The sequence below is a fragment of the Ovis canadensis genome, chromosome 16 (genome assembly GCF_042477335.2).
Source record: "Ovis canadensis isolate MfBH-ARS-UI-01 breed Bighorn chromosome 16, ARS-UI_OviCan_v2, whole genome shotgun sequence".
In the NCBI taxonomy this organism is placed as follows: domain Eukaryota; kingdom Metazoa; phylum Chordata; class Mammalia; order Artiodactyla; family Bovidae; genus Ovis; species Ovis canadensis.
The window spans coordinates 51,178,342-51,197,382 of NC_091260.1; the positions used below are offsets into that span (position 1 = coordinate 51,178,342).

General features: G+C 39.3%; 1 protein-coding gene across 16 annotated transcripts in view; it reads left to right on the forward strand.

Moving 5' to 3' along the window:
* The first annotated feature begins 1,144 nt into the window (after positions 1 to 1,144).
* RANBP3L (RAN binding protein 3 like) overlaps positions 1,145 to 19,041 on the forward strand; it is a 56,375-nt gene continuing 38,478 nt past the window's right edge. For 6 of the 16 annotated variants that reach the window (XM_069555894.1, XM_069555906.1, XM_069555908.1 and 3 more), the window contains exon 1: positions 1,470 to 2,030. In XM_069555894.1, coding sequence (XP_069411995.1) covers positions 1,940 to 2,030 — 91 coding nt within the window. In that variant the 5' untranslated portion in view covers positions 1,470 to 1,939. Of the gene's footprint in view, positions 2,031 to 19,041 lie in introns of all 16 variants that reach the window. The other 10 variants (XM_069555900.1, XM_069555904.1, XM_069555897.1 and 7 more) reach the window with 8 other exon arrangements.

Consider the following 19,041-nt stretch of genomic DNA (forward strand, 5'->3'; position numbering starts at 1 on the left):
GCTCCTCCGTCCATGGGATTTTCTAGGCAAGAGTACTGGAGTGGGGTGCCATTGCCTTCTCCGATGCATAAGCTACTAATGACTAATTCTAACCAATGAGTGCATAGGACTTATTATGCTATATTCTTTTTCCTTATTCAGATAGATAAGTAGATAAAATATTTCTCATTATAAAACAGTTTTAAAAATATCAAATTTTCCCTAGGGCTTGCTTGTAGTTTTGTGGGGTATTTGATTTACTTATATAATAATATGTTTAGTGAGACTCACAGTCTGATAGAATATCAAGAGCTTTATGTAACTCAGCAAAATAATACCTCAATCCCCTACCATGACCATTGTGAAACAGGAAATAAATACCAACCATTTAAAGCAGAAACTATAGTTCTCTAGTAACAGGAATCCTTTCTTTCAGTGTAGCTAAACACTTCTATAAGCTGTTACACTCTGAGTTACTTAAAAAACTGCAATAGATGAATTATATGTTGAAATTATATGTGTATAGAGTAAAAGCAGTTTGATAAAAATCATAAGAATTATGAAAGAGCAATCATGCATTCCATAAGAGCTTTCATAGCTCAGAGTACTCTTGGGGAGCTCTTAGGTACCTCAAAGTAAAATGAGGATTCCCACCAAGACCTGACTACGAGGTAAACTACCAGTTATGGTGTCAACTAGATACCCTAGCTGTTAGTACCAATTTCCAAATGTGCCCTGGAAGATGCAGGTTCCAGACTCTGGCTAAACATCTCTGCCTTTCCCTTTGTCCTGGCCCACAACCTCATTTCTGAATATATAAGACCTGTGAGTCTTGAAGGGTAGGATCTACCAGCATTCATTAAAACTTTAGGGGTAGCAGTTTCCAAGTTCCATGAAGGGTGTTCAGGATTTGTTTTCAAGCTGTAATGAAATATGCTACTATATGCTATAATATAAATGATTTCCAACATTTCAGTAAAGTGTGCTATTTCAGCACAAGAAAACACTGGAAATAGCTTTGTCTTATGACCTGAAAATAGTATCTAAGGGGAAACAGAGATAGATCTGTGGAAAGATAATGTTTTCTGTGTTTATTTTTCTTCCCGAATTCCAAATAATTGCTTTGGCAGCAGGCGGCTCTAAAGCTGCCCCCTTCTGAAGACTCGGAGGTGTTTACAGAAGTTAAAAGTTCTAGCAGTACATTTCCATGAGCTCATTAGCAGTTCCCTTAGATTTCACGTACACAAGTGAATAGCCATGCGGTAAAAAAACTCCTGCTTTGAGCTTTCCTTTTAATTACAAACAAAGCAGCAGAAGTCAGATATGTGATTACTGCAATACAAGGTATCTTTTTAGAATCCTGCTTTGGTCACTATCATTCAAAGCAACTCTAATGCCATTTTTCGCCTGCCTCTTTATGCTAATCAGCCTACCCCTCTCGGCTCCTCCTTCTTCCAGCCTCCCTTAAGAACTGTTCACTTTCAGCTGTCACGGAAGGTAACTCAGACCAGGCTTAGAAATCACTTGATTTAACTCAGTAGCACTTTTTCTTTCCTTTGTGTATGTGTTACTCTGCAGTCATCTCTAAATACTCAGGATATTAGATTCACATCAGCAGGAGTCAATAATCGCAAAACTTTAATCTGTTAGAAAAAGTGTTACTTTGCAGGATTTTACACTGTAAGAGGGGAAGTTTCAATGTGCTTTGAAATAAAAGAAGAATTAATTGTGCTTTTAATCTTCATGTGTAGGAGAAGCTACAAGTTGGTAAATATTTATTTCAAGAGTCATGACTAGGAAGCACTTGGAAATGTATTAGAGAAGTAAATGTTTTTCCAGGCAAGGACAGGACCTGCTTGTACCTCTGTAGTTCTGGGTAACGTGTGAACACCCTTCTAGGTGACAGGCTGAGGGAAGGGATACCCTGCTATCCTGGAGCCACAGCCATACTGCCAGTATCATGTCTACCATACAAAGAAAAGGCAGTAGCCACCTATTCAACAGTTTGCACACCTGTAGACTGAAGCTTCCTGAGGAACAGCAACATCAAGGTGAGTCCGTCAAGCTAATGGGTGATGTGCTTTGTGACCTCCTGTCCATTTGCATTCTTGGAAGGATGGTGGGCTGGGGAAATACCTGTTGTGAGTCTCTGTTGTGAAATGTTTTGCAATCTTTCATTTTTAAACTCTGAGAATAGACATAACAGTGATGCCTAAGGGTGAGTTTACTTGGATTCACTGTTGGTTTTTAAAGGGCTACAGAAGACCATAGCAAATGCCTAGTCCTTGGAGTTGTCATTCTGAAACTTATGTGGTTACATTTCTAGCCACTGTCATTTTTCTAGAGTATTCTGGATTTTGTATAATTCAAAACACCTATCTAGGCAAGGCTGAATCAGCTACAGGGGGAATCTGCTAAGAATGGCTTAAAGTTAGTCTGGATATTTTCCCTTGTCTGACCACTAATGGTACCTTTTTGGATTTAGAGCCCAATCTAGTCTAAATCTCTGGCTCATTAATTTATGGGCGAAATAAATACATTCTTGGGTCTTTCCCTCTTATGGCTCTGGAACAAATGGAGACAGACAGGGGAAAGTGTCACATTTCACAAAATGGGCACTCATTCAGAGTGGAGTATCTACCTTGCAGCCATTTTCACCATCAGTCTTAAAACTTCAGATCTACTGCTCAGCCAGCTGCATCAATTAGCAGCAGATGGTTGGCATGAATAGACAGGATGATCCCTCAGTCCATTCTATCAGGGACACCAAGGACAGTTGTAGAAAAGGCTGGGTGTCATGGGTGACATCACCATCCAGATGTTAAGGATTTACCCCAGATATTTCTAACTTCTCAATACCCTCAATACGGATCTGGCTACAAGCTTGCTCTTTTTCTACAGACGCGGTTTCAGATTTCAGTAGCATGGAGTGTGTTGTCTGAAGGGCTGAAACTTCCCATCTGTAAGGTGGCATCTGTGTCCTGGCATTCATGTGAATGTGTCAAGCTAGCTCCCTGCTTCAGTCCCTGGACTTCATGCTGTCCAAGGCTTAGCACAGTGTGGGTAGAAAATACTTCCTATTAAGTGAAAATAGCAAAAAATTTTAAGACCCTTATGAACCATCATGACTCATATCAATCATTTTGAACTAACTGCCTTAGAATGTAAAGTCTTAGGCTGTGCCAGGGTTTAATCATAGCACTATAAAATGTACTTGCTCCTCTATTAATGGACAATTCTAATTCATTTTAGTTTTTTTTGTTTGCTATTCATTTTGTTTGAATTGGTGAAAGCTACCTTCCACCTCTCACAATTGTTGATGTAATATTTACTACAGAAATCTTGCTAGGGGGAGCATAAAGGAGATGGTAAAAATCACCTACAAAAATGACCACTTAAACAGATGCTATTAACATTTTAATGTATGTCTTCTAGCCTCTCTTCTATGCACATGTATAGATTATTCTTTTACTTAATTTTTAAAAGCAAATATAGACATTTTGTACATAGAGTTTGCAAACTATTTTTTAACTCAACAGTTGAATATGAACAAATTCCCATGTCATTATATATTCTTTTACAACCTTATTTTTAACAGTTGCATACTATTCCTTCACATGAGTACAGTTAAATTCTTTCAGGTAATTCACTACTTCTGGATAGTTCAGTGATTTCTAATTTTTCACTATTACAAGAAACACTTGTTTAACATACACCAATGGGTAAATTGTTGCTAAGATGAGATTATTCTCTTGGAAAACACTCTCAGAAGTGGAATTTTGGAGTCAAATGATATGCATGTTTTTAAAGATTTTTTTTGGAGGGGGATAAATGGCCTTCTATTCAGCAGTGTAGAGATATAGTCTCAGTAATACTGGGTATTATTTTCAAGTTGCTTTTTCCAATTTTGTAAGTGGAAAATTGTATCCCACTGTTGTCTTAATTTAAGGCAGACTGTCTTGATGGTCTTTCCCTTACTGGCCATATCCAGAGCAGCCTGGAAATATCACTGTGATGACATACTTCCCAAAATATCAACAAGATTAGAAGTCTGGTCTCATTTCTCAGACCAAAGCTTTTGCCTAGAATATTTTGAAAGCAACCATATTCTTCCACAACTGAGTCTCAAAATATCTGCCCACATAAACCACAATCCACAAAGTTGTGAAGCATGCTAGCTCAATTCAGACTGGCCATTGACTGCTACAAGAAATGTCATCTAGAGATCTGAGTTGACAAATGACACTGGGCAGAGTTTGCCTTCCAGTTATAGTTCTGGAGTTTATAAGCATTTATTCAGTGTAATGGTTCTGACTTTCCCATCAAGCTATATTTGTACCTTGCTCTCAAGCAAAGTTCAGCAAAGTCCCAAGGAAGCAAAGCCATTTGTTTCAGAGTGAGGGCTGGCTGTGGATTTATTTGCTGAGGTATTCTGAGTGAGTGGCTTGGGCCTATCCCAGCCAGACTAAGATTCCAGCATACAGATTAGGATTAATGGACCTTTAACTCTTCTGCAGCAGGAGCGGATTCAACACATATGCACTTTCCAATCCTCCATGCTAGAGGCTATAGTTCTTTATGTTAAGTCTGAGGTATCTAACGCTTTCCACCTAGTCACTCACAAAATATGCTTTTTTCGGTGATCACATAAATAAAGCCACCTATTCTTCAGCAGTTATCTGGACAATGACTATGCAAAATGCTGTGCCAGATGCTAGGTAAGTATGCTGAACTAAGCTACCTAAGCCATGTGCTTTCCTACATAGACTTTATTTCCACTGTATGGAAACAGGTGCTATACTAGTCCAGAATGGAAGTCCAGAAAACTACTCTTTCTGCTGTCGCTTCTTCTGTGATAGTTCAGATCCATCTGTCTGTAACGTCCATCTGAGACCACATTTGTAGACATTAATTTAAATGTATATAAAAAACCAGTGGTGGATTCTTGTCAATGTATGGCAAAACTAATACAGTATTGTAAAGTAAAATAAAGTAAAAAAAAAAAAAAAAAGAATCCCATGGACAGAGGAGAAGACAATGGCAACCCACTCCAGTATTCTTGCCTGGAGAATCCCATGGACAGAGGAGCCTGGCAGGCCATAATCCATAGGGTCGCAGAGAGTCAGACATGACTGAAGCAACTAAGCACGCATGCACAGAGAGAATGAAAAAAAATTAGGACTGGCAGGAATTGGTGGGCAGTTGGGGAGATGAGTAGGTGGAGCACAGAAGACTTTCAGGACAATGAAAATCCTTTGTATGATTTCATAATGTTGGATATGTATCATTATACATTTCTCCAAACACACAGAATGCACAACATAAGGAGAGAGTCCTAAGGTAAACTATGGACTTTTTGTGATTATGACATACCAATGTAGGTTTGTCCCTGGTAAAAAATTTACCAATCTGATGTGTGATGTTGATAAGAGGCCATATATATGTGAAGCTGGAAATATATGGGTAATTTCTGGACCTTCTCATTTATTGTAAACTTAAAACTACTCTAAAAAATAAAATGTTTTAAAAGTAAAAAAAAAAAAAAGACTCAACACAATGTTCAGTTTGGAGGAGGAAATGGCAACCCACTCCAGTGTTCTTGCTGGAGAATCCCAGGGACAGAGGAGCCTGGTGGGCTTCTGTCTATGGGATCGCACAGAGTCGGACACGACTGACGCGACTTAGCAGCAGCAGCAGCAACAACGTTCAGTACACATTACATGTCCTAGAGGGAATAAGTTTTACAGTGCTTTGAAGTTCACAGAGTAGCATCACAGACATTATTTAATTATACACACATGTATATATATAAACATATGTGTATACATGTATATAATGTGTCTGTTTATGCAGGCATGCAGGCATGTATGCCTATGTGTGTGTACACAGGTACATATACATCTTATTGTACTGTTTCTCTGAAGAACCTTGACTAATACACTACCTCACCTGATTATTATGAGAATTAAATAAGATAATGTCTGTGAAACTACTTTGCTAACCTCAAAGCATGCACATATATACATATTCTATGTGTACATGCTGTGCTGTGCTTAGTTGCTTAGTCATGTCCGACTCTTTGCGACTCCATGGACTATAGCCTGCCAAGCTCCTCTGTCCATGGGGATTTTCCAGGCAAGAATACTGGACTGGGTTGCTGTCCTCTTCCAGAGGATCTTCCCAACCCAGGGATCGAACCCAGGTCTCTCACATTGCAGGCAGATTCTTTACTGTCTCAGCCACTGGGGAAGCCCCTATGTGTATATATGTGTGTGTATATTTGTACAGTTGTGTGTGTGTGTGTTAGCTGCTCAGTTGTGTCCAGCTCTGAGACATCATAGACTGTAGCCCACAGTGCTCATCTGTCAGTGGAATTCTCCAGACCAGAATACTGGGGTGGGTAGCCTTTCCTTCTTCAGGGGATCTTCCTGACCCAAGGATTGCTGCATTGCAGGGTCTCCAGCACAGCAGGCAGGTTCTTTACTAACTGAGCCATCAGGGAAGCCCCATCAATAAATTTGTGTGTAGATGTAGATGCAGATGGGCTTCCATAGTGAAGAATCTGCCTGCAATGCGGAAGACCTGAGTTTGATCCCTGGGTTGGGAAGATACCCTGGAGAAGGGAAAGGCTACCCACTCCAGTATTTTGGCCTGGAGAATTCTATGGACTATATAGTCCATGGGGTTGCAAAGAACTGGACATGACTGAGCAACTTCCACTTTGTACTTTTGTAGATGTAGATATAGATAAAGACACAGATATAGAGAGAGGGAGATAGGTTATTTTTAAGGGACTGACTCACGTGATTATGGAGGCTGGCAAGTCAAAAGTTTGTTGTGTGGGTCAGCAGGTTGGAGACCAATGTGAGGATCCAACCAATGTTTCAGTTGAAGTCCAAAGTTGTCTGCTGGCAGAATTCCCTCTTCCCCAGGAGAGGTCAATCTTTTGTTTTAGTCAGGCTTTCAGCTGATTGGATGAGGCCCACCAAAATCATGGAGGGCAATTTGCTTTACTCAAAGTTCACCAATTTAAAAGTAAGTCTCATTTAAAACACTCTCACAGAAACATTGGGAATAACGTCCGACCAACTATGTGGCATTGTGGTGCAGCCAAGTAGACACAAAATTAACTGCTATAAGAAAACATCATTATCCTCATTTTTAAAGATGTGGAAACTGAGAATCTTTAAAGTCAAGTGATTTCTCCAAGGTCACCCGGTTATTAAAAGCTACATTCAAGGTAGAATTTGCTCTATGTAGCTGTCTTATAAAATCCACAATTCCTCGTGTTACAATATTTAATTTTTTTCATTGGTCCATATTAGAAAACCTCTGCAGATCCAAGAGGCATTGGGATACCTCCTGATTTTCTTTGCATGTTCTGATATCAATTTTTTGACACCAGCAGGGTGTCCTACAATTTAGTTCAATTCTAACACTACTCAGAGTTAGCAAAAATATCAAGAGTTATGGGCTCAGTCTCACAAGACTGCCCCCCTTCAAACACTGGTTACAACTTTCAGGTGTCTCCAAGATTTCTGCCTGGCCCACTACACAGTCAAGGTTTCTCACAGCCCTCTCAGGTTTTAAAGTTTGCTAGAACAACTCTCAGAACTCAGGAGAGCACTACACTCATGATTGCCATGTTATTATAAAGGATACAAATAAATGGCCAAATGAAGAGATACATAGGGCAAGATTAGGAAAGTCCAGAGCACTGGACTCTGGACTCCCAAGAGTCCAGACTCTCAAGAGTCACCTGCAACATCACAGTTCAAAATACAGGGCACAGGAATGGGTGACCACTCTCCCAGGACATCAGTAAGTTCAACGACCAGGAAGCTCCACTGAGCTTGGTGTCTCGAGTTTTTATATAGGATTTCATAATGTGGGCATGGTTGATTACATTATTGATCATTATTAAACTCAGTCCCCAGAAGACCTACATACATTTCTATTTTTATTTCACCAAAAAGGAATGTCAAAGATACAATTTTGTTCTATCTGCAAAGCCTTTAAAGTCACAGGCTGGTATTAATAGAAACAAATATAGACCATTTAAAAATTATCAGGCAGGGGAAAACTCATATTCTATTCATTTATCATGCTCAAACTCACACCCAGGACAGAAATCTTTTCCATAATAAGCCTTCCTAATAGATGGCACATATGTGAGGATTTAGAAAATAAATGTAGTGACTTAAACTTCATTTTTTCCCACCTAATACACATTAGGATGGCTACTATTAAAAAAAAGAAAAAACAGAAAACAATAGTGTGGTTAAGAGTGGAGAAATTAGAACCCTTATGCTCTGTTGGTGGGAAAGTAAAATCATGCATCTGCTGTGGAAAATCGTATGGTAGTTCCTTGAAATTTTAAAATAGAATTACCCTATGAATCAGAAATTCTACTTCTGGGTATATATGTCAAAGATGGGAAAGCAGGGACTCACACAATACTTACTTACTCACACAATAGCCAAAAGGTATAGGCAGCCCATGTGTTCATCAACACGTGAACAGATAAACAAAATACATACAGTGGATTATTCAGTTCAGTTCAGTTCCTCAGTCATATCCAACTCTTTGCAACCCCATGGACTGTAGCATGCCAGGCTTTCCTGTCCATCACTGACTCCTGGAGCTTACTCAAATTCATGTCCATCCAGACAGTGATAGCATCCAACCGTCTCATCCTCTGTCATCCCCTTCTCCTCCCACCTTCAATCTTTCCCAGCATCAGGGTCTTTCCCAATGAGTCAGTTCTTCACACCAGGTGGCCAAAGTATCGGAGTTTCAGCTTCAGCATTAGTCCTTCCTATGAATATTCATGACTGATTTTCTTTAGGATGGACTAGTTGGATCTCCTTGCAGTCCAAGGGACTCTCAAGAGTCTTCTCCAACACCACAATTCAAAACCATCAAAGATTTGGTGCTTAGCTTTCTTTATGGTCCAACTCACATCCATACGTGACTACTGGAAAAACCATACCTTTGACTAGATGGACCTTTGTTGGCAAAGTAATATCTCTGTTTTTTTAATATGTTGTCCAGGTTGGCCATAGCTTTTCTTCCAAGGAGGAAGCATCGTTTAATTTCATGGCTGCAGTCACCATCTGCAGTGGTTTTGGAGTCCAAAAAAACAGTCAGCCACTATTTCCACTGTTTCCCTATCTATTTGCCATGAAGTGATGGGATTGGTTGCCATGATCTTAGTTTTCTGAATGTTGAGTTTCAAGCCAACTTTTTCACTCTCCTCTTTCACTTTCATCAAGAGGCTCTTTAGTTCTTCTTCGCTTTCTGCCGTAAGGATGGTGTCATCTGTGTATCTGAGGTTATTGATATTTCTCCTGGCAATCTTGATTCCAGCTTGTGCTTCTTCCAGTCCAGCATTTCATATGATGTACTCTATATAAGTTAAATAAGCAGGGTGACAATATACAGCCTTGACATACTCCTTTTCTGATTTGGAACCAGTCTGTTGTTCCATGTCCAGTTTTAACTGTTGCTTCTTGACCTGCATACAGATTTCTCAGGAAGCAGGTCAGGTGGTCTGGTATTCCCATCTCTTGAAGAATTTTCCACAGCTTATTGTGATCCACACAGTCAAAGGTTTTGGCATAGTCAATAAAGCAGAAGTAGATGTTTTTCTGGAGCTCTCTTGTTTTTTCAATGATCCAACTGATGTTGGCAATTTGATCTATGGTTCCTCTGCATTTTCTAAAACCAGCTTGAACATCTGGAAGTTCATGGTTCACATACTGTAGAAGCCTGGCTTGGAGAATTTTGAGCATTACTTTGCTAGTGTGTGAGATGAGTGCAATTGCGCAGTAGTTTGAGCATTCTTTGGCATTGCCTTTCTTCGGGATTGGAATGAAAACTGACCTTTTCTAGTCCCGTGGCCACTGCTGAGTTTTCCAAATTTTTTGGCATATTGAGTGCAGCACTTTCACAGCATCATCTTTTAGGATTTGAAACAGCTCAACTGGAATTCCATCACCTCCCCTAGCTTCGTTCATAGTGAGGCTTCCTAAAGCCCATTTGACTTCACATTCCAGGATGTCTGGCTCTAGTCCAGTGATCACAACATCATGATTATCTGGGTTATGAAGATCTTTTTTCTATCATTCTTCTGTGTATTGTTGCCACCTCTTCCTAATATCTTCTGCTTCTGTTCGGTCCATACCGTTTCTGTCCTTTATTGTGCCCATCTTTGCATGAAATGTTCCCTTGGTATCTCTAATTTTCTTGAAGAGATCTCTAGTCCTTCCCATTCTATTGTTTTCCTCTATTTCTTTGCACTGATCACTGAGGAAGGCTTTCTTGTCTCTCCTTGCTATTTTTTGGAACTCTGCATTCAAATGGGCATATCTTTCCTTTTCTCCTTTGCCTTTCACTTCTCTTCTTTTCTCAGCTATTTGTAAGGACTCAGAAAACCATTTCGCCTTTTTGCATTTCTTTTTTTGGGGGATGGTCTTAATTACTGCCTCCTGTACAATGTCATGAACCTCTGTTCATAGTTTTCAGGCATTCTGTTTGTCAGATCTAATCCCTTGAGTCTGTTTGTCATTTCCACTGTATAATCATAAGGGATTTGATTTAGGCCATACCTGAGTGGTCTAGTGGTTTTCCCTACTTTCTTCAATTTAAGTCTGAATTTGGCAATAAGGAGCTCATGATCTGAGCCACAGGCAGCTCCTGGTCTTGTTTTTGCTGACTGTATAGAGCTTCTCCATCTTCGGCTGCAAAGAATATAACCAATCTGATTTTGGTATTGGCTATCTGGTGATGTCCATGTGTATAGTCTTCTCTTGTGTTGTTGGATTATTGTGGATTATTATTGTTATTGTGTATTATTATTATTGTGGATTATTATATAATGTTGTGGACTATTAGACTGAAAAGGAAGCAAATTCTGATACTTGCTACAACACAGATGATTCTTGAGGATATTATGCTAAATGAAATAAGCTAGTCACAAAAAGACAAATACTGTATGATTCCACTAATATGAGATTTGTAGAGTTGTTTAAACTCATAAAGACATAAAGTAGAACAGGAATTGCCAGAGGCTTGGGCAGTGGCAGGAGGACGGGTTAGTGGGAAGTCACTGAACTCAACCGAAATCATCATTATTAAGGATAGTCTCAGCTTTTCAAGGTGAAAGAATTATGGAGATTGATTATACAACAATGTGAAAAAAGTTAAAACTACTGTACTGTATACTTAAAACCAGTTAAGATGGTACATTTTATGGTATGTGTATTTTACCACAATTTTTTAAAAAAACTGTGACTTTTCAAAACCATCCCTAATTACATTTCTGAAGTTAGACTTATAAAAAAAGTAAGTAAAAATAAGCAAACAAAAAAACCTCATTTTTCTACTTCTAAAACCAAAGTTAGGGGAAAATATTCCATTACCCAAAAGTTATTTCTTTGAAAATATTAATATAGCTAATAAAATCCTAACTAGATTTATCCATAAAAAAGAGACAAAAACATATTGGGAATGATATGGAGTGTCCTTATAGGTCCTTCAGATATTAGAAGGATAATAAGGGGATATTATAAACAACACTGTGCCAAAAAGATGCAGAAAAAACATAATCAAAATTCAACATTAACCCATGTAAAATTTTTAAAAGGATTTGGAATGAAAAGGAACTTCCTCAACCAAATAAAGAACTTTACAAAAACCAACAGCTAACATCATAGTTTTGAGAGAAAGGCTGAACACCCTCTTGCTAAGACCAGAAGAAAGCAAAGATACCCGTTGTAATCCCTTCTACTCAGCATCATACTGAAGGTCTTAGAGAGTGTACTAAGCTAAAAAGAAAACAAAGGCTTACATATTGGAAAGAAAGAGATAAAACATTTTTTATTCACAGACAAGTGATAGTCCATGTAGAAAAATACTTGGGAATCTACCTCTACCCCCCAAAATACTAGAATAAATGAGTTCACGAGGTCACAGGATAACAGGATTAAAGTCAGTATTTCTATATATTAGCCAAGAATAATTGCCTAAAAAAGGAATAATTGGCTAAACTTTAGTTGTCTGCAGAGAGATGAAATTGCAGATAAAAATTTGTGCACGTGTGTTTTTATAAGCCGAGAGTGGTAAGACACTCTTATCGGCATGATAAGACATATGCCAGTGCCACAGACTATAAGGTTCTGTTTGTTCCACAAGACCAACTTTGTTATAGGGACCTTTATTCTCAATCTTTGGCATTATGTGTCATTTTTCTTTTTGAAAATTGAGTAAGCTAAAATTAATTAGTAGAAGTGATTGTTTTGATAGTGGGGTGAAACAAAGTGGGTTTAGAGGGATTTGTGGAAAACAAACTTAAGGAAAGAAAAAGAGAAAACAAATTTTACCAAAAAAAGACCATAATAGATGCAGCAAACTTCTTTCTATAATTGTGAACATTTCTCACGTTTTAAGGCTGAAGCTCAAGATAAAGTTTGTTACCTTGCTTGTGTGACTCCACTTATACGAGGGACCTAGTGTAGTCAGGTCCACAGAATCAGAAAGTAGAACAATGGCTACCAAGGGCTGGTGGGGGCAGTGGAATGGGGACTTTGTGTTGAACAGATATGGAATCTCAATTTGGGGTGCTGAAAAATTTCTTGAGATGTATGGTGGTGATAATAATATATTTTGAAAATACCTAACGCCACTGAACTGTATTTAACATGACTAAGATGGTAAAATTTATGCTATGTATATTTTTCCACCATAAAAATGCTTTAAAAAAAAGATGTCACATAATTATAATATTTCATCTGATCCTTTTATCTTGACTTGTCATAATAGCTCAATGATCATAAAAGCTTGAAGGAAAGAAAATGAATACATGTAAAGGATTGTTCTCAGTGTTTTTTAAAAGACTTTTGCAAGTCATATGCATTTGAAAAGTGGGAGGTTTTTCTCCTGTAATCTTCTTTAGCACGATGATCAAACGTTTCTGGGAAGGTTTACAAATTGCTACCTGGCCTTCACTTCTCTCAAACTAGTTCTGATACAGCGCAGTGAGACGTTGAGTACTGAGCCATCCGCAAGCAGCCTAGTATCCCTGCTCCATTTCTGTGCCTGAGGGCTCACAGGGCACTTCAGTTCTCACCAGCGGAAGGTGAAGGTGAATGCTGACCTGGGGGGAGTGGGGCGGGGGGATGCTTCTGCCAGTTCCCAGGAGGAGAATGGGGTTGGAGACGTCCAGGTTTGTGAGCAGGCTGGGTGGCAGCTCTGCTCCTTTCTTCTTGTTAGGCCTCCGAGGTCTTGTTCTCAGTGGAATAAGATCCATTGATTCCTGTGAAATGGGAAAACAATGAGCCTTTTCTCCTGCTAGCTCAAAGGCTCAGGGCAAAGAGATGCACGTTTAAGGAAGAGAGTTTGGGAATTTTTGTAAGAAGTAGTAGTCAAGCCTCTCTATCCAGTCTTGGAGTCCATGGGGGAATTTAAAAATAGGATGCTTCTGTACTGAAGAGGAACAGCTTCAGTTTATCTGGATTCAATCTATGCAGTGGCATTTCAGCCATGTTGACTTATTAATAGTCTTTGTGAAGAGTGATTTAGTTACTACTAATATGGTATTTTGTGTCAAAATCACCTATTCAATTTTAGCAGTGCAGAGAACGCTAGAGAATTACTTAAAATTAACAGACGTCATTTTAAACCTGTACAATACTTCACCATGGCATGAGACCCAGACTATATTTCCATTCCCTCCTCCCTCAGTAAAATGGAGAGACCCACTTCTAACATATGGAAGCATTTTCACACTGCAAGTTATTCTGAGGGGAAAATATGTGATTTATAAATGCTGTCAAATGAAATATGTATTTCCAAATGGCACTGAGTGGACTAGGAACATCGCAGGACACGTCCTGCATCTTTATTACCCCACGGGCAAAAAGGAAGGAAGGGTGGAGAGGAAGAGCCAACAGCCCTTTCCGGCATTGTCAATCCAGAGGGCGCACATTGGCTGCGGACAAACATTCACGTCATTGAAGATGACAGGTAACCTGATCACAAAAGCATACTTAGTCTATATTCTCTATGTAATATTTATAGATAAAATAACACCTTCAAATTGTGGAGAAATTGGGTATGTTTTGCCAAAAGTAATGCATTCTTCTGAGTCATTTTTGCCAGGGGCTGAAAATAAAGTATTGACTTGGAGGTTTTAAATTGTTCGGCTCACCATGCCATTTGCCTGCCCATATTCTTGAACAAACCTTTTAAAAGTCAGAATACAAACAGAAAATGGTAAGAGTAAGTGAAGCATCTTGCATGTTTACAGACGGCAAAACAGAAGTTCAGGAAGATACACATAGTCTAGGCTGACAGATCGACCCGTCTCACGTGGACTACGGAAGCAGGAGGGCCACTGCAGCACAGGGGCATCACAGCATCAGAGAAAAACCGTGACGTGGACATTTCACTAGGCCAAGAGGGAGCCTTCCTTAGAGGAAAACCCATGAGCTCTGGAGTCGGCTCTCATGTATTTTGGGGTTTCCTGGGTGATGCTAGTAGTAAAGAACTTGCCTGCCGATGCAGGAGACGTAAGAGACTCAAGTTCAATCCCTGGGTCAGAAAGATTCCCTGGAGGAGGGCATGGCAACCCACTCCAGTATTCCTGCCTGGAGCAGGATTCCTGCCGTGGACAGAGGAGCCTGGTGGGCTACGGTCCACAGAGTTGCATAGAGTCGGACACGACTGAAGTGGCTTAGCACGCACACACACTCATGTGTTTTAGTCCAAGATTTCTGAGTACTAGCTGTGTGACCTTGTATACACTTTGTAATTCTGAAACCTTAGTTCTCTCATGATCCAAGGATCTAATAACTTACCTCTTGAGGATTATATCATGTAAGAGCTGCAGTTTACTGAGCATTTCTCACATGCCAGGTACTGGGCTTAGCATTTTACCTATATTACCTCATTTAATCCTTACAACTTTGTCATGTCTTACTATCCCTATTTAATTACAGATGAGTAAATTTGGGCTCAGAGGGTCAAATGACCTGTCTTAGCTCACACAGTTAGTTGAGGAGATAGAATTTTAATTCAGTCTGGTTTTTGGCAAAGTTTAGGTTTTTAAAACACACTTTCTGCCACCAGTAGTCATTTACTTAGTCACCAAAGATTAATACATTTAAAGATGTTTTATAACAGGTGAAGTGTGATGCAAACATACATTTTCACATTACACATATGCATAAAAGAAGCACCATGGGAGATCAGCAAAGTCTAACTTTTAGGTCATGTAAAGCTAAATATTTCAAAAGGCAAAAGGTTAAAAAATAGTCATGGTATGCATAGGCATGCCATATGGTACTGTTTTAAGAAGAAAGAAAAAGAATTCAAAGAGTCATGTTTTGACAGTGAAACAATAGTAAAATTTAATGGAGTATGCTGTGTAGGCTGTTGAAAACATCTGTTGGAAAACAAGAAGGTCTTCGTGAAACTGTTCAACTCACTGATCATTCCCCAGGATAAAGCACACTGCCCATGATGACCATGTCTTTTGGGATCCGTTACAGAACTCTCAAAAATATAAAACCAGCTTCCTCCATCATCACTGTATTTTGATCAACAGTGACATTGCCAGATGCTCTGTATCAAATGACTTAATGACTGTTCTCTGTTTTTTAAAATCTGTGAACTTCCATACATTATGCATGCGTGCTCAGTTGTGTCCAACTCTTTGTGACCCAATGGACTGTAGCCTGCCAAGCTCCTCTGTCCAGGCAAGAATTCTGGAGTGGTTTGCCATTTCCTTCTCCAGGGGATCTTCCCGACCCAGGGATGGGTCTTGTGTTTCCTGCATCTTCTGCACTGCAGATGAGTCCTTTACCAGGGAAGCCCTATAATGACATTAGTGAAGTAAATGATTTCAAGAAATGAGAATTTGCCTTCAATTGAATTGTTTCTGCTGCAAATCTCCATATTCTAAAATGCAATTGAAACCAAGTCACTGGCCATAGCCTGCTGTCCCATATAACTGGATTATAAACTAAGCAGAATGCTTTGGTGTTGAGGTTGGGGTGAGGTGTTTCAGGGCCTTGGTCCTACCTCCAGAAGGGTAGTAAGGTCTCTGTGTGATACAACCTCTGGTTCTTTTTGGTTCTGGCTCACATCAGACACTTTATTTTTATGTCTTGGTTTTTCAAAACTGATCTGTGTCTAGATTTAGACCAACATACAAACCAGGCAAAAGGAGAAGGGCGCGGCAGAGGATGAGATGGTTAGACAGCACCACCAACTCAATGGACATGAGCTTGAACAAACTCCGGGAGATAGTGAAGGACAGGAAAGCCTAGCGTGCTGCAGTCCATGGGGTCGCAAAAAGTCAAACATGACTTAGTGACTGAACAACAGCAACAACACAAACCAGTGGGGAAAAGAGTCTGAAGTCTTTGGAATTTACAATGAATGGATCTCTTGAAGATTAGCAGCATAAAAAGCAGATGAATTCAGAAAGTGGGATGGATTAGACAAAGTTCTTGGTGGTAATGGTTGTTTTCAGTGGGTTGAGAGAGAGTTTTCTCATCTTCTTCTTCAATGTCCTTTTTAGAATGCCCCATTCTGAAAATGAGTCATTTATCAGCATGGTATTGATGAGAAAAAGAATAGCTTCCTTTGTTTTATTCTTTTATCTCAAGTGTCTGCTCACAATGAATCAAAAAGTGCTAGATTTCTTAGAGTAGGCAGTTTATAACTCCATTTCCAACAAAAATCTAGAATAGTTCAAAAAATTCACAACTGTGTTGAAAAGAGCCAGCATTTTCTCCTTTTACTTGATATAATAATATACTCAGATGTTTAGTCATGTCTGACTCTTTGTGACCCCACGGACTGTAGCCCGCCAGGCTCCTCTGTTGATGGGTTCTCCAGGCAAGATTATTGGAATGGGTAGCCATTTCCTTCTCAGAGGATCTTCCCCACCCAGGAATCAAACCTGGGTTTCCTGCATTGCAGGTGGATTCTTTACCAACTGAGCCACCAGGGAAGATCCCTTTTACTTCATATACTGTATTTATTACAACATTCTTGCATTCATAGTACACAATTGATTATAACTTAAGCAGGGACGACCAGGCTGGGATTGTTCCAGTAGCATCCATTTCTCCTGTGCCTCAAGTTGAGCTGGTGCTTTGTGAGGTTCAGCTTGCCAATTTCTGGTATGAACCGCCTGTTTCCCTCTGGGGTCCTGATCATTTTACCTTCAAGTCAGTCAGTACAAAGTATCTGATAAAGAAGAATCAAGAGTGTCCCATCATAGTTAAAATGACTGTGGCTTTACCATCTCCTTTTATAAAGACATATTCTTTAAAAATATTTTGGTGGGTAATTTGTTATTCAGTTCATAGCTTTTGCATTTTCACAGAGTTCCTCCATAGATAGCTAGGGATGAGTACAGAATGTCTTATGTCTATAGTTTCATTGTGAATTGGCACAGATTCCTTTTTCTTTTGGGGCTGGAAGTTGTCATTTGTTCAAACTATCTTATAATAATTTATTTAATATTTATAGATTTGAAGCTTTATTTAAAATCAGGATTGTGATTCAGACCTTCTACATCTCTTCTTCCTGAGGTTCCATGCAGAGATTAAGATCACCCGCCATAATTTATCTTTTTTCTACAAGATATTTTTATAGTTGAGACTTTAGACGTTTTAAATTCTTGTTGAAAAATCTTTGAACTCTGACAAAATGATTTTGATGTAGTTTATGCTTTCAGGCTAAATTTTTGCTTTGCAGAAATAAGCATTTTAACATGTGGGACATTTAATAAACCCAAGCCAAAATATTTTCTAAACAAAAATTTCCTTTACTCAGATTTCAGACATATTATTAAAACAGAAGAGAGAAAATACATCAGAGAGGAAATCATTCATTGTTTCAAGCAGAATATCTGAATGACTGATTTCAGTGTCCTAACTACAGACATTTCTTTTTAGGTCTTCAGAGTAGCCCTTGACTTCATCTTACACTGAATCAAAATAATCATAGTATGTGGTTTGAGTAGTAATTATTTTCTCATTCATTATCAGGTTATTCAAAATGTCTGGAGGTTTAGTCACTAAACCTTTGTAGGACTTGTAGATTCCAAGGGTCTTTACTTCCATCTTCCTAAATTTGGTCTCAGTGGGCAGACACCTAGAGTTGCTCTAGAAGACTTTTCCTCAAACATGAGCACAAACCAACTGTGGATTTTGTAAACATGCAGATTTTGAGGCAGTAGGTCTGGAATGGGGCCCAAGAGCCTGCATTTCTAACAAGTCCCAAGTCAATGGTGCTGTTCTGTATGGACCACACTGTGAGGAGCACGGACCTCTAAAACTATCAATGGGCCATGACCATGGCCTAAATTCTGAAACTTTCTGATATTAAAAGATAAAAATTGGAGTGCAACAAGGAAGAGTGAGAAGAAAACCAGGGATAAGAATAAGATAATAAGTGAAAGGAAAAGGAAAGAACTTTGAGGAACAATGAGAAAATTTCCCCAGAGCTCACAGGGTAGCTAGGTGACGGCAGTGTCATAGGACTGGAGGGGAGGAGGGCAGGGAAGCTAACTTTGAGTGTCTTCTGTGCAATCTGTGCTCTGACATATTGCCATAGGTTTAGGCATGCATGTATACATATGGATGTATATACCTGGGTATGTGTAGGTGGTTTAGTTGCTCAGTCATGTCCAACTCTTACAACTTCACAGACTGTAGTCCGCCAGGCTCTTCTGTTCATGAGATTTCCCAGGCAAAAGTACTGGAGTGGGTTGCCATTTCCTTCTTCCAGGGATCCTCCCAACCTAGGGATCTAACCCAAGTCTCCTGCTTTGTAGGCAGATTCTGTACTGACTTAGCCACCAGGGAAGCAGATATGTGTAGAGATGTGTGTGTATATGGCAAATGGATGGACAGAAATTCTGCCTTGCTCCAAAAAGTTCTGAAGAAGCTGTTCCAGGTAGTCACACATGCACACATTGCTTCACTCTTCATTCATAACAACCCTTTGAAAATATACACCAAGAGAGATGAGAGAGCTAAGCCT